At 39.1% G+C, this 23,158-nt stretch overlaps 1 protein-coding gene across 10 annotated transcripts in view; it reads right to left on the bottom strand.

Moving 5' to 3' along the window:
- The window catches only part of nfixb (nuclear factor I/Xb), a 196,775-nt gene that overhangs the window by 23,140 nt on the left and 150,477 nt on the right, over positions 1 to 23,158 (bottom strand). For 7 of the 10 annotated variants that reach the window (XM_088343992.1, XM_088344001.1, XM_088344025.1 and 4 more), the window contains 6 exons: positions 16,978 to 17,043; positions 14,191 to 14,265; positions 12,989 to 13,109; positions 10,813 to 10,848; positions 8,567 to 8,697; positions 5,203 to 5,277 (listed from right to left, as the gene is read on the bottom strand). In XM_088343992.1, coding sequence (XP_088200118.1) covers positions 5,203 to 5,277; positions 8,567 to 8,697; positions 10,813 to 10,848; positions 12,989 to 13,109; positions 14,191 to 14,265; positions 16,978 to 17,043 — 504 coding nt within the window. The remainder of the gene's footprint in view (positions 1 to 5,202; positions 5,278 to 8,566; positions 8,698 to 10,812; positions 10,849 to 12,988; positions 13,110 to 14,190; positions 14,266 to 16,977; positions 17,044 to 23,158) is intronic. The other 3 variants (XM_088344009.1, XM_088344046.1, XM_088343985.1) reach the window with 1 other exon arrangement.

The raw sequence follows: 23,158 nt of genomic DNA, 5'->3' as shown, positions 1-23,158 counted from the left end.
AGGTGCCTCACTGGTAGCACCAATTCATGTATCCTTGCAAATTTGTTTGTGATCAACTCTTTGTTTTACTTTTATCATTTAAAATAACAAAAATAACTGAAAGTGCTGTTCCAAAGAGTCTGCATTCATGGTTAGACAGTTGATTTTTTTTTTCAAATTTGACAATGTTTCTGTAGTACTTTCACAAGCAGTACTAAAAAACTAGCAGCTGATTTCTTCCAGTGTAATCAGGTTTTGCATGCTAGCACATAACTTTCAACTTGTACGTTTTCCCTGTATTACATACGTTTTTTGATCATTTGAAACTGTGTACAGCATACAACATTTTTTGTACAGTTTATTTTTTATTTTTTAATTTTTATTTTTTTCATAAATTACGAAAAAACTAGATTTTTGTTTGACCAATCTCTTCTTGCCCATTTTGTCTCTAATCCCGATTGTCTCAGTCACTGGTAGCAGATGACAACGTCATCATAGATTAATAAATTTGTCGCGGTACACTAGCAAATATTATCCTCGATCAAGCATTTATTTACTAGATAAAAAAAAGTGGTTTACACAAAATATCTTTTGTTTTTATCCAACATAGTCTGTCTTGCTGAATAGAAATAGGTGCTGCCTTGTGTTTGACATGGAAAGGTCTGTTATCGCTTTATATTGGTATTACTATTGCAATCATTAATAAAGGAAGCAATTGGCTGAGGTTGACAGGTATGCTATCAAGTAACCAATCCTTCAACAGTCGCAGTCAGGATTCGCCAACCTTTTTGAAACTGAGTGCTACTTTTCTGTTACTGATTAGCACAAAGGGGTAACATCGTGGTAATGCTAAAATATGTCATTGTCCATGATTGTATACTTTCTTCATTTGTAACGACTTCATTTGTTTTGTCGTTATTATGGAACTCCAGCTGTGTTTTGATTTGACATTATCACCTTATTTCTTTTAATGTGACACAACAAAAGACAGGTAACATCCATTTCAGGTAATGAGATGTTTAAACAAGCAGATTCCTGAGAAGATTACACTATGCAAAGTTGGATGTTGGTTGGATCCCTTAACCACTAGGCTTGTAAAACCTGATGGCGCCCATCCCTCTCCAGGCCAACATATGTTTCCACCCAGTCTCGAACCGGGGACCTTTCAAGTATCAGGCGAATGTGCTAACCACTGGACTACAGAGACACAACCGAGTTGTAATTACTAGATGTTAAAAAAGGTTCAATAAACCGATAACCATGCCGGTTAGAAATCAAATTTCTTCAGAAATCACAATGATCTATGATATATTTTCAGATAAAGTCCGCGAGCTACTCAGGTGGTCTTAGGGGGCTACTTGGTGCACGCAGGCGCCACATTGACGACCCCTGGTCTAAGTTGACATCACACAAGGTAGAATAACAACACAAACAGCAACCAAATTAGTAAGAAAGAAAATAATGTGCCTCAACAGTGCTCCGGATAAAATAAAATAATGTAACTGCACTGCAAAACTTTGACAAAACACACACACACACACACTCTCACACACACACACACACACACACACACACACACACACACACACACACACACACACACACACACACACACACACACACACACACTCATACATACACAGACGTACGCACCCCCCCCACACACATTTTAAATAATCAAAAGCCCCCAAAATGGCCAATCACAGGGTTTTCCAAGCGCTATTTAGGGCCCTTCAAAGCCAATTTTTCAATTTCTCCATAACCATTAAAAGAAAAAATATAATGTGAATCATGTATTTTGCATTGACATATGCTATTTTTAATCTTCTGTGTGCATTTATCACACGTAGGAGTTTTAGAGCTCGAATAAATTTGAATTACATTTGTTTTTGATAGAAACCTCTCCCCATATAGCTGTTGGGTAAAAATGAGAATAATTTTTAGCTCACATTTTCAGTTGCAGGAAGTTCTTTCCATTACAATTTACCAACGCTACCTTTAAATTTTTGCATGGCCAATAATGAATGTCCATTAGTGATGCGTAATCCTTGCACTAATACAAATTTCATAGTTTCCTGTTTAGGTGTAGCAGGCACCTGTCGCTTCATGGAAAAATGCCATACAAACAAATGCTAGCTGCTGTTTTTCACGAGGGGAGAAGAAATGCAATGGCAAAGCAAAACCACTAGAGGAGTGTCGGCATTTAAGCAGACTTGTTGAGAATCATAGCAACAATTTCAAGCATTTACACACACTTCTCAATCCTTGAAAACACAACATTAAAATTCAAGCATTTTCAAGGAATTCAAGTAGTCAGAATTTTTAGAATGTTGCCACCACTGTGAAGGTAAGCAAGCAGAGCGAGAGAGCGAGACAGAAAGAACAGGACAGCACACAGCGCAAGTCATAATGAACCACATGATCACCTGCTAAGCTCCAAAGCTTTCATTCAGGTCTAAAGTTTCTGCGAGAGCAAGTAGAGGCATCCCCCACTCACAACCTGCATCCTCCTGTCCTTCAGCCCTCCATCACTCTCACCAGAACCAGAGCAGATGTCTGCTGTAACCCAGTAGCTCCTTTCAATGCAGACACATGGATGCGCCATCTGGCAGGGAAGCCGGCCTGTTTCCCGATTGGCCGCTGTCTATGTGTGAATGTACGTCAAAGAAAGACGGGCCGATAAATTAAGGTTGAGCACATGCGCGAGGGATCCTTTTGTAAACCTGCTCGTGAGCGATAGGTTGCACCTCAGTGACAGAACGCATTTTGCGGGTCGACAATACACCTTCGCGCCTTCAGTCATATTTGTTGGGGCTTGCTCCGCCGTATGCATGTGACAAGCTTGTCCACAGCTCTGTTAAGACAATCTCAAGAGCCGGGTATTTCCAATCACCGTAATTCAAGACTTTTCAACAACACACAAAGCACAATTTGAATGTCTCATAAGATACAAACATGTTCTTGATAATACATGTTTTTCCCCAAAACATGATATTACGATTAGAGGTAAGATCGGGTATAAAGCCTAACCCAACTCAATAATTAACTTTATTTGCAAGACCGAGCTCAAAGCAAACCCAACATTTCACACTTTATTTGTGAGGACTTGGGAGGAAGAGAGCTGATTAGGGACAACATACAAAAGGCCGTCTTTGGTAACGAAATGTAAGACTGTTTAAAGATTTGAATCTTTTGTATGTCTGTATCTGCAGTGGTTACAATAACTGTCAATTTATCATCATTGAGGTTTTTTTAAGAGGTGACAGGAAAATCTTTGGCCAAATATCAAGCACTTTTGTTTCAATATCTACAGTCCCATTAATAGAAAAAAAAAAGCCATGAATAATAAATAATGTATTCTGAAGCGCCACAAATATATCTGCTATTTACAAATGTGGGCTCTACCCCCAAGGCCACAAAGCTGGTCTATAGTGCATATTTTCAGGGTTTGGGTTGGCGTTTGGACTCTTATATCAGGCCTTTTCTTACGTTCATCATTTTCACCAAACCTGCAGGGAGGAGCCTGATGTCACTCTTTAGCACCCACCCACCCCCATTCCTGGAACCTACTGTGTTCTGCCCCGAACTGCTCTAATAAAAGTAAGATAAAAGCAGATAGGCACAGTGGAAAATAAAATTTTAAATTCAGTTGGACATTGTTAACACATACTTAATAGAAAGAATATTTCAACTTTTTAAGGACACCTCGAACAATGCATGTCACCTTTAAATCATAGCTGTGTTTCAAAAACTGCTTAACTACTATTTGTTGTTTCCAGGTTCTTGGGCAACTATGATGTCATTTTTAATAGACAGTACAAAAAGTTTCACCCCTTGGTTACTTTGTAACTCATATTCAAGGAAACAATATGACTCAATATAGTGGGGCCCATTGAACATAATTGTTGGGAAATATCTTGATTTGACTCCTGATGTCTATTTTTCTTGTCTTAACCCCCAAAACATTATACAGTAATCCCTCCATGATTCGCGCTTTGGTTATCGCTGGTTCACTGATTTTGAATTGAATCATCTTTATTATCTTTGATATCATCATATCGTGCATTGTGTTCTGAGCATACAGCACACAGCAAACGCTATCACAATGGCAGGTTTTATATGTGCATGTTGGGCGGGCGTTACCGCCTTCATGCGCGACTTTAATGACTGGTGTATGCTGTCAGTCAAACAGCGGGGCGAGCGCAGAAGTCAATGCCCAAAACAAATGGTGACAGCTAGCTTTTAACGGCTCTTGACATCGAAAAGAGATTCATCAATTGAATTGAACTTCGAGGAAAGTCATAAGAGTGCAAAGAAATGGTGAACACCAGCGAGTGATCCATGGATTATCATCGGTTTCAGGAAGCAACTGCGGCAGCGTCGGGAGAGAAGGCAAAAGCGAAGTCCGACCTATTGCTACAGCTAGGCTTCGTTAAAAACAAGCCACCCCTGCCGAGCCTCTATCTCACCAATGCAAGGTTCATGACTCATGAAACGGATGACCTGGAGCTGCAACTTGTAGGAAACCGCTACGTTCGGGACGGTTGTATTTTAACCATCTTGGAGACCGGGCTCAACGCGAGTACACTTGATCCTAGTGTGCATCTAGCCAGCCGCAATCTACTGAACATTGCTTTCTTACACCGAAAGGAGAAAGCTTCAAATTTTGTTGTACTTGGGTATATTGACAATACAATTGCATCCAATGCAATTCTGTGTTCTGTATTTTTATCTGTAGAGCTATACTTGTTATTTTGGTGGTATACTCTCATTTGGTAAGGACGTCATCTTGGTGTAAGTTTGACCCTTTGGGCGTTTTATGAAGGGGCATCGCTACTTTGCGGATTTTCACTTACCATGGGGGGTTCTGGTCCTCATTAACTGCAACAACCGAGGAAATACTGTATTCCTATCAAATTCCCATGTATCACTAAGGCAGGCAAATAATTCCAAAATGATACTAGGTGACCAAAAGGCTTTGGTAAATCCATGGGAACAACAGCAGACATCTCTCAAAAACATTCATTTACCAAACGACGGTGTAGCCCAAAAACAAGACACACGAGTGATTAAGATTGCAAAAGAGAAGATTCAAAAGTAAAGTACATAATTCAATCAAAAAAGAGTGAAGGATGCAAGGTGATGTTGCTGTGAGTCAAAGCAAAGCATATACAGCATATGAAGAGTACATGTAAAAAGTATAACGTTTAATGTTGCTCTAACCATGGTAAGGAAACTGCACTCCATCGCTCTCATGCTTAATCTTCCTCTCCTGCACACTGGCCAAATGGTGCTGCACTGAAAGGCCAAACAAGGGAGAAGGGAAGAGTTAACAATTAAGGAGGGGAGAAGTGGACAGAGAAGGACACAGATGGAAAGAATGAAAAGGGAGAAAAAGAGGTGTTGGTTAAACCATGGACAATAGGGGATTTACGTTATAGGCTGCAGCAAATGTCTGTGGCTATTCCATCATTTTATCACTACAACGGCGTTGCAAAATAGCATGTGAGTAGGAGTAAAAGACGGATTAAACAAAAAAAAAATACAGAAAAATAGCAAACACATGTTTTTTACGTTAAGTCTGTTTGTATCTATGAATACATATTCTTAAATATTTAGCTGTGTAATATATGTTAATTTTACCACAAATAGTGAGATTGCTGACAGTTACCGTCATTTGCCTAAAACATGTTACAAATAATACCAACCCCCACCTTTGTTTTAAAAGGACATTGTGTATTATTTAGAACCTGCAAATGGTAAAAATATTCACACGTTAATAAAAAAACAAAAAAACAACTATAATGGTTTGAATAATAGGCAAATATAATGAACTATCATATAAGCGTACATTTTCTAAGTCAATAGTAAATGGACTGCATTTATATAGTGCTTTAAGTATAATTTAAATTCTTAAAAAAATGCACATTTATATTTTCGTTGCTTAGTATTCATTTGAACTGTTAAATGAAATAATACACAACATCTTTTTAAAGAAAACATTTGTTTTTGAAGATACATGTTAGCAAAAAGTGTATTGAAAATATGGTTTAAGATATCAAACATCCAACAAAACAAAAGTGTACCAATACTGTACGCAAAGTTCATTGCACAAATAAAGAAAGGTTTAACTTTAACCCCATTTGCCTATGGCCCTAAAATTGCTTCATCTAGTTATTGTGTAAAGGTCAGTGCACAACTGGGATCTACCAACACAAAATTGAAAAACAGTTATAAAAATACTCCAAAACAAAGGAAAGTTTTGATGAAGTAAGTAAATGATAACAAATGCATAAAGTTTAGCCAAAAAACGTGCATGGTAAAAGAGAAGAACACTTTTTTTGTCCACCTCAAGTCAGATCCTTTATGAAATAAAAGGAAAAAGCATGTCTACGTTTTATATATTACCAAAGCTGTTCTGGAAAAGCGCACTAATGAATGCTTTTTTTTAGTAAAAAAAATAAACAATAAAATAAGGAACAAGATTACTCAAGGTTTGTAATGTTAAACTAACTAAAACTATTACATTTTACCTTTGTGTTTTTTCTGCGTCAACCACTTTAATAATAAAACTTGTAAAATACTGCTTAGATAACAATCATTTTGAGGATTATAAATGATGAAGTTTAGTATAGCTAAACATTTGTCCGTACTGAGATTGACATGCCTGGTTTACCCGTTTTAAATTTGATTTCAAATTCTAGTGGATTTTTAATCAGAGAATAACACCGATCCATTGTCCACTTAGAGTTGAAAATATCCCATCTGACATTAATTGTAGTATTTGTTTTTTCCTAGCTTAGACAAAAGTGTCATGATTACTCATGTGAATCATCTGTGCCTGCTCATTTGGCGCCAACCGCTGCAGGTTCTGATTGACTCCCTGTCACTATTTGAACGCAGTCGTGTCAGTCCACTGTTGTCAGTCCGTCTGCGAACTTCAGTGTATAGTAGGCAAGCCTTTTTCGACCCGGACTCCCTCCTGTCCCGTTTTTGCTTCCGTCTGTCAACGGCTACGACCTGTTTTGATCCTGACCACGTCTGCTCTCCCGTCCCGGCTTACGACCTCTTTTTGTCCCCGACTACGTCTACTCTCCCGTTCTGGGTTACAACTTGTTTCCGACCCCGACCACGCCTTGCTCTCCCAGTCCCGGCTACTGAACAGTTTTTCCGTCCCCGACACGGCCATTGCTCGCTACGGAAGATCCACTTCCGTGTTCGGATCACAATCCGAGTACGAGATCCCTTGCTCTTTCCTTCAATAAAACCTGTGGTAAACGCTACACAATTGGGTCCTGTTTCTGTTCTGGTCCTGACAAAAAGAGTACACCAGGGAAGAATTTTATGGCTCCTTAAATGTCACAGACAGCAACAAGAGGGCACACTAGAGTCACCGATACCTAAATTGTCTGTTCTTTGGCAAAACCGAGAGTGTGTTTTGATTCAGGAAGTAGAAAATAAGTGAAAGCTTGAAACTAGTTTCAGATGTTATGGAAAATATGTTGCACTCAACTCATAATCAAATGCAACAGATATCTGTATATTTTCAACCATATCAAAAGATTTGGGGAACTAGAGTAAATTATACAAACTGGTAAATTGTACAAAGCAGTACTTAGTAGCTGTCATGGGAGTACTCAAAGGGACACTGTGTAATATTTGACAGTTAGATGTCGCTGTATTTTGTATTGGAAACGGAAACGATTGCTAAAAAAAAGTTTCTAATCCTGACTGTATTTTTGTTTCAAATAAAACTTGTATACCAGAATTTCGAAATTAACTTGTGTATGCTGTCTGGCCTCTCTGCTGATGAAGGTTTGCATGGCACAAGTTCCCCCTAGGGCGCCCGCTTTGAGACTGGGAGGTCGCTGGTTCGCGCCTCGGCCGAGTCATACCTAAGACTTATAACATTGGTAAAATGGCGGCGCCCTCTGTTGGCTGCGGCTGCATCGGCTCGCTACAACGGGTCAGGTGTATCGACATTTCGTTCTGTGTACATTGTTACAAAGAATGACAATACAAAGGAAATTATTATTATTATTATTATTATTGTGCTGTGAGCTCGATGTCAGGTTAGGAAGAGCAAAGTGGAACAAATGTTTGGGGGAATGTAAGTGTGTTCTTGACTCCAGCCACTTCCACTACGTGAATATGGCTTGGGTAGATAGCTAGATAGCTAGCTAGATAGCTAGATAGCTTTTTATTTAGCCAGATAGCTAGCAAGATAGATAGCTAGCAATATAGATAGCTAGATAGATTGCTAGATAGATAGATAGATAGATAGATAGATAGATAGATAGATAGATAGATAGATAGATAGATAGATAGATAGATAGATAGATAGATAGATAGATAGGTAGATAGATAGATAGATAGATAGATAGATAGATAGATAGATAGATAGATAGATAGATAGATAGATAGATAGATAGATAGATAGATAGATAGATAGATAGATAGATAGATAGATAGATAGATAGATAGATAGAAACTTGAAATGTATTTTTATCTGACTTGAAGTGGACCCAGGAAAGGAATCAGAAAGGTGCAAAGAATCAAGTTATTGTCGGAGGCGGTGATGGATTACCTGCATCGACATCATTGGGCCAACCGCTGGACTGAGAGCTGCTGCCAGCTGCCGGTGAGCGTCCCGAATAGAAGACGTCGTCTACTGGACTCTCCATCTCACTGTCATCAATGGACTTGCGCTTGTTAGAGCTGAAAAGTAAAGCCCAAAGTTTGATTTTACAGTGAGCAAAATGGATATTTTACCTTAGGGTGGATTAAGTACAGACTCCAATTTAACTTTGTATTACCGTAGTTATTTAAGTGTAACTTGCATTTTTCTAACCTAAATAAATAAAAAATTCGGGTGCGTATTATAAACGAAGTTTTACAGTAGTATATCGCTGACTACAATCGCAAAACATCGGATACAACGGGAATTGAATCTGGGCCTCAAAAATGAGGGCGCCAAACCCTTGCTACTGGACCACCAGTAATATAGATGATACTATCACGCTATTTTCAGTCATAGTACCAGAGACAAACTTTAGAGAAGAGAGAAAACATAAAAATGTCCTAAAAGATATTTAAAAAAAAGCAAAAAAGCATGACGAAGGAAACAAGTCGTTGGATGATGAATTGGACTTTGAAGGACAATGAATAAACACATTTTGGTATTGTGCTCATAGTTTACGCCAAGGATGTCAAACTCAGTTTGGTTCTGAGGATGAATCCAGACTTTATTTTCTCAGGCGGGTTTAAAAGAATGTCAAATAAAATGTTTAGCTTACCACGGTGTTTTCTGTATAATGCTATCATTCAGCCTACTTTATAATAAGAGCCTAATAGCCTAATAGCCTATCCTACATACCAGTATTATAATAATGGATGACAAGGGATCTTTTCTAAGCATAACACATTTATTCACAACAGTTGAGTGAATGCAGTTTTACACCTAAACTTACTCACCACAATATACCAACTCGGGTGGGAGCCATACACTGATTGTTTTCCCCACTTAATTGTCATGCTTGTTTTGTATGAATATAAAGAAATACAAAATAACACTCTTAGCAGTGCATGAACAATAAAATTCTACTAAATCAGATCAAACTACTAGTATACCTTTTACTGCCTACTACCGGCCAGAAGGAACATTTAGGTTGCAATTACAATCAATCATAACGTTTAACGTACTCAGAAATGTATGTTGGGCTGGATAAAGTTATCCAACGGGCCGGGTCCGGCCCACTGCCGATGCGTTCATACCTGGTTTACGTTGTCAGTAAATTATTTTAATCATGGCCGCATGTATTCAACACCATTTGAAATGCACAACAAAATTACCAGTTGTCTCTGGTACCGTGAAAAAAAATAATGTGATGATGAGATACAATGCCTTTTCATGTCACCTTGACCACTGGTAGTCAGTCCAGTGGTTAGGAGTAGGCACACTCACTGCCGCGACCCGGGTTTGGTTCTCGTTGCATGCAACCACAAACTTTGAGCTGGGAAAAAAGTACAAAAAAATTGTTAAAGCATTATATTTAGGTTTTTCTGTAATAAATCTACGTAAATGATAAATGGCCGATTAGTTGACAAATCTCACTGATCTCATTTGCTTAGCATTGGGTGCAACAGAAATCGAACCTGGATTGTAGTGGTGAGAGCGCTGATTCCTAACCAGTAGGCTATTAGGAATGTAAATGACAAAAAAGGCACTCAATTTTATCTGATCATCACACTGTTTTAACTGTGCCACGTTGTAGAGCATTCTAATGAAGCATTATGGGAAGGAGTTAAGCAAAAACAATGTTGCACAACGTGCTGCTGTGAGTAAAACGAGTGTGATGATGAGATTAAATTGAATGCCTTTTCCTATGTGATCTCGATCCCTAGCTGTATAGTGATTATACAGTAGGTTGAGTTTTATATTTTTACTATTTTTGTTCATGTTAAAACTTATTACTACTTTTGCTATTATTAGGCAAAGCTGTAAACATATAGACAGACATAGCAGTGGTCCGTGGTGCAGAAAATATTGCCAACCAGTGTCATAGAGGATGCTACAATGTAATCAGTAACATAAAACCAGAATTTCATTGCAGACACTCGATACCAAAAGCGGAATCTCATGTGATGCTTGTATAAATTCTGCATGTGATTGCATTGCACATTCTTACATCTGTGAACGATAAAATGCAAGGGGCAGAGAGCGCACAAGGGCTTCAAATTGCTTTTTTGACAGCTTGCTAGGGTTTGGTGTGAGTGCAATGCGGGGATCTGTGTTGTATTAGTATCAAGAAAGATATGCTGTGATGAGAGTACCTTCGTGGGAGACTTGCATAAAGCTCCATTTCGGTCCTGCAGCGTATGATGAGGGGGGAAAGGACAAGGAAAAACAGACACCCAAACACCAGACAGAATGACGGATGCATGGGGTGGAAAAATGAAAGGAAATGAGAAGGATTAGTAATGAAGGAGGAACAAGGGGGAGAAGAAACCACAATCAGAGAGTAGAACAAGCTTTGCACAAGAGTACAGTCCAAGTTAGATGCGTAAGAAACTGGAAAAGAAGATTAATCCAAAGGTCCACAGGTGAGTGTTTGTGGATGTGGGTGTTAGTCAGACATAATCACAAGTTCTGTTTTTAAAAAAAAGATTGAACGACTACCTTGGAAGCAATAAGAGAAGCAGATCTAGGTAGGTATAGGTGTATTTTCCAACTACAAAATGTGAGCCCTTGAAAAAATTAACATGCAACCTTTATAATTCATGAAAAATGCAATTTTAAAAAGAAAGACAAAACGTTCCTTTACCCAGAAAACCCATACCCTGTAATCTAATCGCCAGATTCTGTTGCTGTAGCCACAGCGCCCAATTGGCTCCACCCATGGGCATCGGCTGAGACGCATTGACTGATTGCTCCTTGGCAGTACTTAAACGCGCCCCTTTGAGCTGTTAGGTGTCTGAGCGTTTGTTAAACTTCTGTGATACTTCCGTGAAACTTCTGCAATACTCCTGTTTAACTCTGAGAAATGCCTAGTCTGTGAATTTTCCTGCGTTTGATCCAGTTTTGTTTTTTTGGCCTGATTTCTCTGATTTTTACCACGTTTTTATTTTGATTTCAATCCACTTCTGCGACCATCGATCCCCGGATCGAGTGTGCGCGCCCTCCTCCTCTCCCCAATAAATTGTGAGTACGTTACGCTATTGGGTCCTTTTCCTGTTTCCTGCCCTGGTCCGTGACAGGATTTGTTTTCACTGTCTTCACTTCAAAATGATATAAAAAAGCACAAGACAAGTGTCATTAAAAAGAGTGGTAGATTTTTTACCCCCTAGTGGCCTCTGGTGGTAGCGTCTGTAAATTCTCGTAACTTGGATTTTCTCTCGTTGGTCGGGCAAGATTTTTGCCCAAAACACATCTTCTAGTTTACATTTATTTTATGGAGAGGGGGAAATGTACAGTGATGTCCACAATAGAGGCAACATTGGAGCTTGCATTCGAAAATATAAAGTTACAAGTTGTAATTGCGCAGTACAGCACCATGCCACATGGTGGTGCCTTTTACTTTTAGTGTTGCATTGGGAAACACCTCCCGGCGATTTTAGTCGGAATGCCTCAATGAATCTGAGCTTTTATTTGTGCAGGTCCAATGTCTATAACTATTGCGCGAGCTGGATAGCATAATTTGTCATATCAGTTGTCAATTAGCAGTTTGAAGTTTATTCTGTTTTTAATATTGGACACCTGCAAAGGAGATTTCATAGAGGGGCATTATAAACGATACACAAATAAATACAGTATGTATTAATCTTGTTATTTTGACTATTATGAACTGTTTACATCCTTACCACTACCGGTCAATCATGTTGCTGTTCTTTGATTACCACACCCTTTAGGGTGGATCTATTTTGTAACCTAGGAGATTTAACAAAAAGAAAGGACTTAGGGGATTGCCTCTCGAACAGTTTGGAATCTGTTATCAGAGGTTTGGATTCTCTCCTACTTCTCCTTGCATGTTTCAAATCAATTAATGTTTTCTGGCCTTATTTTGAGTGTCAACTAAACTGTAAACTTATCATCGTTCGTTCGGACACTAATCAACGAAGATACCCTCAATGTTGTTTGGTGTTTAGCTATTTAACTTAATAGGAAATAACGATCTTCTAAAATGAAAGAAAAATAAGTCAACTGTTAAAAAGGAATTGGTCACTCAGTTCCCCTACTTTTAGAGGATACCGTGGGTATTCTATAAATATCTTAATAAGGGAGAAGAATAAACTTGTTTTTGTTTTTAAGGGGAATATTTTTTCAATGTTATTATTATGGTGTTCCGCAGTGGGTGACAGTTCAGTTCGACAACACCACTGCTTACCTTGATCAGTTTGTGAATAAAAAGCGAGTAAAGCATTTTTGGCCGTTTTTGTTTATTCGTCTTGTACCGTGAATAGTGTTGCTGTCAATTTAACAACTTGTGTTATCCGTTCTAACATTGTTTACCTGGTGGAAGGAGTAGAGGTGATAGAGCGTCGTCCAAGGGCTACCTGGTTAATGTTGTAGTAGCCAGGGCTGTCCAGGTCAGCCAGAGAGAAGCTCGGCCCAGTCGCCGTAGCTACCGGGGCTGCCAAAATACACACAAAATCACCCCATGAGAAATGGCCAGTCTCACTCAGATATTCATTAGTATAGCTCAGAAGTGGGCAACATTTTTGAGTCACGGGACACAACAGGTTAAAAAAAATCAGAAGAAAAAAATGATTTAGTGGATTTTAATGTAGGCTTGTCCAATTTCTCTCAAATATGTATGTTTTCAGACATTAACATTTACATGTTAGATTTCATCCTATATTTCTTAATGGACCATTTTATCAAATTGTGTTTGAAACCTTCAGATTGAAAGTAAAATAAATATATTTTTAAGCACTAAATTTGCATTAAAATACTTAACATGCACTTGGGCTAATTTAAAAGTGTTTTTGCGTGTCATTTAATAAATGTCTTTAAAGAAATTATCAAAAAAACATGTACAAAAAAATGATCACTGGCTTGAGCGCAAGCCACAGAAAGGGACACTCACTGGGGACAAGAGTGGCACAACATCAGTCATATATTTTGACCATTATAAATGAATCATGGCTGCAGCTAGCAATTGTTGTTGAATCGTTTAATCAGTGATTTATTTTTTCGATTAATCAACTGATCAAATCAAAAAACAACAACACATTTTTAATCTCTTCTTCTTTAAATATTGGATGGAAAAATAGTGCACAAAACAATGGAATACTCCATAATAGAAAACAGCGAAAAAAAAAAAAAAGAATATATATATATATATATATATATATATATATATATATATATATATACAGGGGGCTTTCAAGCTGTCCCCTCGTTCATAAATAGATGGGCAGCTGATAGGATTATATTACTTTTTTCAGTATGGATGGCCAACAGATGAAAGGAATGGAACAAGTTAGCTCAAGTTTTGGATGCATGTATGAAAGCAGTGAGTCGGCTCAACCCCACATTGTAATTTATGTCATAAATATGCAGTACTGTCCCTGCTCCTCCAATATTTTTGCCATTTGTTTGAAAGAAAATTGCTGCTGTGTACAAGCAGAAAGAGTGTAACGTTAAGCAATTGATCCGAACGGTGTGTTTTTGTGCAGAGATTGACAGGGTAAATTATAGTTGTAACTCACTCTGTGAGACTCGGACAAGCTCGGCTACGTTCCACACCCCTGAAGTCACAAAACAGTCCTGGAAACTCAAGTGGCCTGAGCAGAAAGGGGAAAGGGTTAGTGAGAAGGTCTGCGTGGCATATGTTGTATAAGTGCATTTCTATACTGTATTTCGTTTTACACTGGACTAAGTCAACACACAACTGGTGTTATACTGTGCTTATATGTGTTCTCCAAAAGGAACTGTCACCATCCCGCATTTAAAGATCTGTTTCTTTTTTTCTCTCCCTCCCTAGCTCTATCTCTCCTGTTTGATCTTACTTTATTTGGTCACTAACTTCCAAGATCTATTTTCTTCCTCACAGTTGTTGTCACTTGCCTTGATTTGCTCACGGATTTTCCTGCTATCACAGCTCATCATTTTTCCTTTATTAGTACTCAGTCCCCTTGGTTTCTTGCTTGTTTGTTGTCTTTCTCGTCACATCTCAAGCACCCCTGTCACAGCGCCCTTTTTAACAGAACCCCTGCCCGACCAAATAGTGCCTGCTGAAATTTTGAACTGTTGACTTCGCTCCTTGGAATCACTGGAACCGTGAACCATTTGCTTGTCTTTTTTATTTAACGGATTCTGGTGTTCCAATGTGATGCTGACTCCAATGTTATTGAAACAAGGTTAGGCTATGCTATGCCATGATTGAGAGCCAAATGATAAAGGCAAGTTGTAAACGTCTTAATGTACACTCAGCCATCAAATTCATAATGGCCATGTTGCACGTAAAGTATGATGGCTAACTCACTAAATATTATAGGCTGCAGTCACAAGTGCAGTATATCAAATGCATACAGTGTGTGATTCAAAACACTGAGCAGCCAAGGTGAACAGATGCACTTTTGTGGTTTAAGTTTTTGTGACACAAAAGAGGTATATTCATGCCTAAGGAACTGCAGTGTGCAGAAATAAACAGCAGTAAATGTGTTTTAAGAAATCAGGACCTGATTTGAAGGAGGAAACTAAGACTTGTTGGGATTTAAGAAATTATTAAAACCAAAAACCTACAGCAACAGAGAATTTCAAGCATTTTAATGCTGTGTATCATTTTTGGGGGAGGATTGTTGATGCTATGCAACTTGATTTAACCGACTAGACAATTGAGCTAAGATGTAGGACCGCCATCCCGTTCGATGATCGAATCTCGCCCGCCGTAAATTTTTGAGTATGACAAAAAAAGCAAGTCCCTTAGTAATTTCTATCGAAAGCTATGATTATCTTTAAATACATACAACCCAAGCAGTGCTTCTTTCTGCCACTAGAGGGCAGGTGTAAAGGAGCTGATGTCCAGTCTGGTTTCATGTTAAAGATAATATTGTGCATTATTTCCTCAGCTTCAGCCGGCCATGCCCAGTAATTGAAACTGATGGTATTGCCTGTTTACTGGTGAAAATCTCATTTTGTATTTCTTTTTTATTTATTTCAAAGCAGTATAACAATTGAGGAAAGTATTTTTTTATTCGTAGCTCTCAATTTAGTTTGTTTATGTTTGTGATGTTTGGGGTGGGTTGATTCACATGTAAAGCTGCATTTACTTAACTGTTAAAATAACTAAATCGTTAACAAATTCAAAGCTAAACATAAAAAAATGTCCATTGGTTTTGAATGATCCCTTCTCTTTCGTGATTATAATCTCATTGGTAGGCTACAAATGAAGGTGGAATTATAAAACATAGCACTAAAAACCAAAACTAAATACATACAAATCCAAAACATTTTTTACCAATCCAGACCACCTGAGAATATAGAGTCTGGTTAAAGTGAGTCTGATATACCTGGTGTAGGGGTTTAAAAAAGGGTTACTACTTGACTTAAACATATGATCATTATTTTGTAAGGTATTATTTTTTTTTTCCTTTTAATAAACGTTTAAAAAACAAATACAATTCGTTAAATCAATTAATTAGTTTGTCCTAGTAATGGCTTTATGTACTTGACAGGGTGATTATCAATAGTCTAGAAGAAATTCTTAATACCGAGAGGCTTCAAATTCTGTTTTTACTGATGTCCAATGAATCTATGTGGCTGCCATGTGACTCCATCAGTTTCATGCTTCCATTCTTCAGGACATAACTTATCACTTATCTTATATTATATTACCCTTCAAAACGCCTTTGCATTCCATTTTCCTCTCCAACGTTCGCTCTCTGGACAATAAACTGGACCATTTACAACTGGAAGTAACATCGAACCGCGAGATGAAGAACTGCTGCGCTAAAATTCTGACGAAGACATGGTTAATCTTATCTCTCCCGGCTGACGCTCAAGGAAACTGTGCGGGTTAGATGTGTCGACATTTCGTTCTGTATACACGTGTACACGAATGACAATAAAGTAAATCTGAATCTGAATCTGAATCAGGCATTGTTTTTCTCCTTATTCCCTAATTCTTGTGTTGCATTCCGACATGCACTGTCAGGGTTAGCCAAAGCAGCGGCAGAGTATGAGGTCAGTGCTATGCACTGCAGTGGCCATGTGGTTCCCATCTTCTAATAACGTCAGCGTGATTTATGAGTGGCCCACCACAATCCCCAGTCTACAGTACCATCAGCTCTGCTTACCATAATAAACCCACCCCAACTCTGCTAGGACATACTTGCCCTCAGAAAGGTGTCTATGTCCAGTGGGTGTATGACATGCACATGTGTGTGTTTTAGTCCCCTTACAGGCATGTGTTGACAGTCATTCCAAACCATTTATGCAAGAATTTAAAACTCCCTCAATACTGAAAGCAATAAATACTAAAAATGCATACTTACCATTGGGTGGGGGCTTGACATCTGTCTCTCCTTGCTGGTTTGAGTTGTCTGATTGTCCTGTTTGCTCTGAAACATAACAAAAAAAGGAAAGACTCAACGTTATTCAGGAGGAACAAGCTCTGAAACCAACCCAAGCTTCAAACTGCCTAATGTGTCTGGATGGAGGTTTAAAGATCTTCATTGCCTTAAATTGTGGTGTCCCTAAAAAGTAGACTATTTTATCTATTAAGTATGTGTTAACAATGCCCAACTGTGCTGAAAGAGCACATATATTTTTCTACCATTTCACGTACAGTATCTGCTTTTATCTTATTTTTAGCAAAGCTGTTTGAGCCACAGAATGGGGTAGGGGGGTGCTGGTGAGTGAGTTTATGCTCGTCACCGCTGTATTTTGTTAGTTTAGCATGAAAATGTTGAGGGTAAGAAAATGCCTGTTTCAAGTACAGTCCAAACGCCAACCCAAACCCAAAAAACAGATGAAAAAAGAAGAGTTCATTCAAGCGTATCTAAGAAATGCACATACTTGAACCCGCAATATCTTGACAGAGACTGCAAAGATGACAGAAGCCCGAAGATGGCGTCAGTGAGTAGAAAAGTTAAAAATATTGTATAGCACCTTTAACGAATTTAGTAAAGAACAGGGTCATCTTAAGTTCCTTATCGTCTAAAGGAGGTGTTTGCATCTTAAACGCCTATATGTGCAATGACAGCTGATCGTAAAAATGTGCATTTTTTTGGCCTTGTGGGAATTTGTCTGGAGTGTATCGCCTTGTGTTTATGTGAACTTGAATTCGGACAGGCAGGCTTGGTTGCCTGCTTCAGCTCAGTTTGTTTTGCCTCCTTAAAGCAGCCTGGTGGAGTTTTATGGTCTGGACATTTCAAGCTCATTAGCACACAAAGTTGTGGTGTTAAGGCCTTTCAGAGCCAAGAGGGGAAAATTTGGCCCGGATCAGTGCCTGACCCTTTGCAGCCAAGGCTCCTCCTGTCCCTGAATCTCAAAGTCCTCAAAGCCCAAATCACTGCCTTGATCTTGGGTAGCGCCTGCGCTTTGCTTGCCAGCACTCTGCAGCACTGTTCACGGTGGCTGCCCATTGGCGCACAACAAAAAGAGACAATCGGCTCATCGCTCCGGGTCAGAAAGACCGGACGAGAAACCCAGGGAGTTATTCATCATTTTCTATATTTTGCCCACTAGGCCATTGCGTGGTCAACGTCATGAAAGTTATACTCATTTCCTATTGCCCGCCGTCATCCTCAATTTTTTTTAATCTATCATGCTGTTGCTCCGCAGTATCCTGACAGCCATCTTAGCGCTTGGCAGCCATTTTAGGATTGGCGGGAATTTGCATTCCTGCACCGCCAAACCAACACAGACACACAACAGACAGAACCAAAGAAACAATAACAAAAATACTGTAACAAAAACAAAAGAGAAGCGAACAAACCAAGCGGACCTAACAAATCACTTTGATTATACTCAATAGGAGTGGAAAGAAGTCTCAAGATAATTTCTATTCAGGCTTTGTACACCCTATCTTGGCCAAACTCAAGCAATTTCTAAGGACTTTTTAAGCCAATTTTTCGATTCATCCATTAGTATTTAAAGAAGAAATCCTGTGTGAATCATGTGTTTTGCCTATCCACAAATATAGGATTTGTAATCTTGGATGTGGATTTATCAAGAAAAGGCAGTTTTCTGATGTTTTTTGTATAAGTGCCGGGTTAAATGTATCATACATTTTCAATTGCAGGAAGTTCTTCCCATTACAATTTACCACAGGGAAAAGCTACCTTAATTTTTTTTCACAGCTCATAGTAAAAGTCTATAAGTGATTTATAATCCTTGAACTAATACACATTTTATAGTGGCCTGTTTAGGTGTAGCATGCACTTGTCCTCTTGACGTGGACGGATGGTGTTTTGTAAAAATGTGGTAAAAATGTAAAGCGATTACAAGCACTTCACCCAAAAAATTCAAGCACCTTTCAATCATTGAAAACACAAAATTAAAATACAAGCGTTTTCATTCAGAATTTCAAGCACCCGTATGAACCCTGTAAATTTCACCACATTCAAATGCTTCTTAATCTTTAACATAAAATAAAAATATATGAAACAATCACATACTAATTGAGAGTTAATTCAAATATGTGTATACCCTAAATATGAATCCATGTTACCAAAGAAAAACGGTGAAAGAAAACAAAAAATAATTTATATATGAATGCAGGTTATTATCAGTATTTTTTTTGCTTTTTTTTTGCTTCGATTTAGGCAGTGGGCAGCGCGGCGGCACAGTGGTTAGTGTGTGTGCGGCACAGTTCAGAGGTTATGAGATCAAACCCCCTGTGTGGAGTTTGCATGTTCTCCCCGTGCTTGCGTAGGTTTCCTCCGGGGGCTCCGGTTTCCTCCCACATTTCAAAAACATGCATGTCAGGTGAATTGGCCGGTCCAAATTGTCCCTTGGTGTGAATGAGCGAGTGAGTTGTCTGTCTCTCTGTGCCCTGCGACTGGCTGGCAACCAGTTCAGGGTGTCCCCTGCCCACTGCCCAAAGATAGCTGGGATGGGCTCCAGCACCCTCGCGACCCTACTGAGGATAAGCGGTTCAGATAATGGATGGATGGATGGATATTTAGGCAGTATCCTGATTTAAATCACCACTCCCTGTGTTGCTAAGGTCCATCTATTCAACACATAAACCCCAAACAGATCCATGGTAGGTTGTACTGTATGCATGCCTTGGAAGAGGTAAGTCACAGAAGGCTGGTAATGGGGAGCGGGGTGTGTCCACTCTCCTCTATCAATATGAACAATAGGGTGCTTATGTATTGTGATGAGCACCTTGCTCTGGTTATGGCTCCCTAGAAAACCACACACACACACACACACACACACACACACACACACACACACACACACACACACACACACACACACACACACACACACACACACACACACACACACACACGCGCACACACACACACACACACACACACACACATATATCTATCTATCTATATATATATATATATATATATATATATATATATATATATATATATATATATATATATACACATATTCATATACTAGTAACTGTAACTAATTACTGTTTTTCAGTAACACGCCTAACACTGCATATCAGCAACAGTCGCCGATCACACACACTTGCAAATGACTGTGGCGCTTGTAACCCAACAGCTTTTTTTAACACACTTCCAAATTCTCAGACACACAATATAAGCAATTCATTTCCTTGTAAAATATGTTATAACACACACACACATACGCACACACATATTGAAACAGAGATAAATCAGTCTTATCTGGCGCACAGAGTCCCCCAAGCCCTCTGGTAATGCCCCTCAAAGGATAATGCACAAACACACAGAGGCAATCTAACACACTATGTTATCAGTCTTACCACACACATTACGCTACATGGTCAATACAGTACAGTCCGACTGATATACTTACTCAGACTTGTAAACAAAGCTAAACATTGCGGTAACAATACAATTTCTGCGTCTCGAATTCAACACGTGCTGCACCGCCTCACCGTTATACAAAGGTAATTTAGGCAAAGGTATACAGACTCCAAATCACTCAAAAGTCACTTAATGACACACCAGCGCAGGGCTAAATCATTAAAAGACACTTGAACTTGGATAAAACAAACAGGCAATCACTCTTGTGCAGCCGTTATTGGCGCTAATGGCATTTAGAGTGTTTGCATTCAGAGGATATGTGAGAGTAGATGGTGCAAATGGCCTTTCAGTTCTTAGCTGGAGTTTTTCTTGAGTGCTTGCGCATCACAAACACTCATGTAAGCACACCTGTGTACCAGTTTTATTTTTTTCCGGGAGGGGGGTGGGGTGTGGGGTTGAGACGAGCAACGAAAGAATAGACCAAGGTTCTTCTGATATGTTAAAATTATATTACTACTTTTTTGGTTACAAAATGTTGTATCATCGAACTTAAATCTGAACTGTTTTTGGTCTCAAGATCTACACACAACTGCAGAGAGTAGGGGTGGGTGGTGCTAATAATCTTGTCGTATGTTTAAAAAAAATTTTTTTTTTAGAGCCTAACAAAAACTATTATACTAGTACAGGAAACAGAACCAAAATGTTGATATAATGAATTAGTGAAAACCTTCCAACATAATTCTCTAAGTATATGGGTTTGGAGAGGGATTGATCAAATCCGCCGACTACTAGTAAACATAACTACCGTTGCTTTGTAGACTTGGAACTGAGAAATGTAAGAAATCTAATTTACTTAGATCTTTCAAATAAATATATTGCAAACAAACAAAAAAACAAAAACAACATCGCAAACAATGGCTTGTACACACATAAAACGAGTACATGGATTCACTTGGGAGCTTTCCATTCTATACATCTATAGTTGTGGTGAAAACAAGTTGCACCCTGCTTCCTCTTTGTTGTCACACTTATATCATTCATGAATTTATTTAACAGTGTATATATCCAGATCAAAGAAGACAATGATCCAGCAAAGTTACTCGAAGATGTCCCATACTTGTGTCTCTGAAGGTTCCCTCTCTAACTGTCGCTCCCTCCTTCTCTCTCCTCACACTCTCTACTCTCTCTCAACCTTACCTTATTTGGTCCCTCACTTCCGGCTTTTCCTCCTCACAGCAGTCACTTGACCTGATTTCCTTCCTAACGCAACTCTCCCTTGTCACTATTTAAACACTCTGTCCCCTTGGTTCTGTGCATGTTTGTTTCCTTCCTTGTCACTTCCCAAGCACACTTGTCCCAGCCTTTTGTTATTCCAGTGTACCAAACCTTTGTCTGACCTACTCGATCACAATTACCACTTAGCGAACTCTTGGACTGTTGCCTTCGCTGATTAGATTTACTGGAACACCGACCCCTCTCCTGCATATTGGGACCAAGAATGTAACCTCTCTACTTCATTCACCACGTACCAAACCCTGTCCAAATATTGACCTCTAACCTCTAACTGAACTGTTTTTCTGAACTGTGCTTCACCCCGAGTGACACTAACTACACTTTGATACCAATACTGAATCAGAATAGCCACTACGACATGAAAGACATACTTTGGGTTCGCAAAAGCTCATTGAAGCATCACCTTATGATCAGTGTTTTGTGCAAATGGACCCTTCAAACTTTTTTTCCCAACAATACATAGGCAACCCCTAGTGCAATCAAATCTGTCTTTTGATTTTGTCAGAGAGCCTCAGTTTTGTGCACATTGTCATTTGATTCTGGCTGAGAAGATGCAGACACGTTTGGCTTTACAGTCAAATGATAGAGGTCTCCACCTCCAACTGCTTGAGGGCCGTGCGCACAAATCCGCCACTGTTCTCGTCCACTTCATCTCTGTCTATCGACTGCCACTCTCACCAGCCTTCTATTCATCTGTCCAAATGAGTTATGGCATCTCGCCATGCTTCTCCTAAGCCTGTCATTGCAGCCGCAGCGCGCGGGTACCACACTTTTTAGTATCACAGGTGGGGTATATGTGGCAATCCAGTTGCGGTGCTGTGACCACACAATGATAGGTTGCATGTGGCCCACGTGCCATAGTTTGTCCAACCCCGCGCCAGTAGATGTTTAATTTTTGTCGAAAGCTTATCAAGCATTATTTTGTCATTAAATACGAACTTTGGAAAAAACCCTGCGCAAAGGAGTCAGCAGGAGTACCTAACGTAGTGAGTCATAAGCACATAGCATTACAATTTTCTCTGATTCAGGAACACCCCCTACCCCAATCCCCATCTCCTTGCCTCTGGATAAAGAACGCCAAGCAGCCTCCCCAATTGGGTTTTGCTTAAGAGGTTTATCAGTGTGTTGCTAAACATTCTGACCCTTTTTTAAAAATCTTTAATGCGCTTAAAATGTTCCAAACCCTCCTAATCCCCACGGCTATCCCACACAGATGTTCACTCAGCTCTTTTTTAGGACTTAATTTCGACATCTTTTTTCCTTCTCTTCCTTCACTCATTCCATATCGTCATTCTCTTCTCTTCGCTTGTCTTCCTATTTTGCTCAATTTAGGATGACACTTAGTTTAAATTCAGTCAAAAACCTGTCTGAATCTTAAAAGCTAAATGAGACATATTATACAACCTTTTTATATTGATAATACTGTATTCTCCGCACTATAAATCACACCGGATTA

Source organism: Urocampus carinirostris, chromosome 1 (genome assembly GCF_059441175.1).
Source record: "Urocampus carinirostris isolate Australia breed hairy pipefish chromosome 1, RoL_Ucar_1.0, whole genome shotgun sequence".
Taxonomy (NCBI): domain Eukaryota; kingdom Metazoa; phylum Chordata; class Actinopteri; order Syngnathiformes; family Syngnathidae; genus Urocampus; species Urocampus carinirostris.
This window is presented reverse-complemented; position numbering and strand designations above follow the sequence as displayed.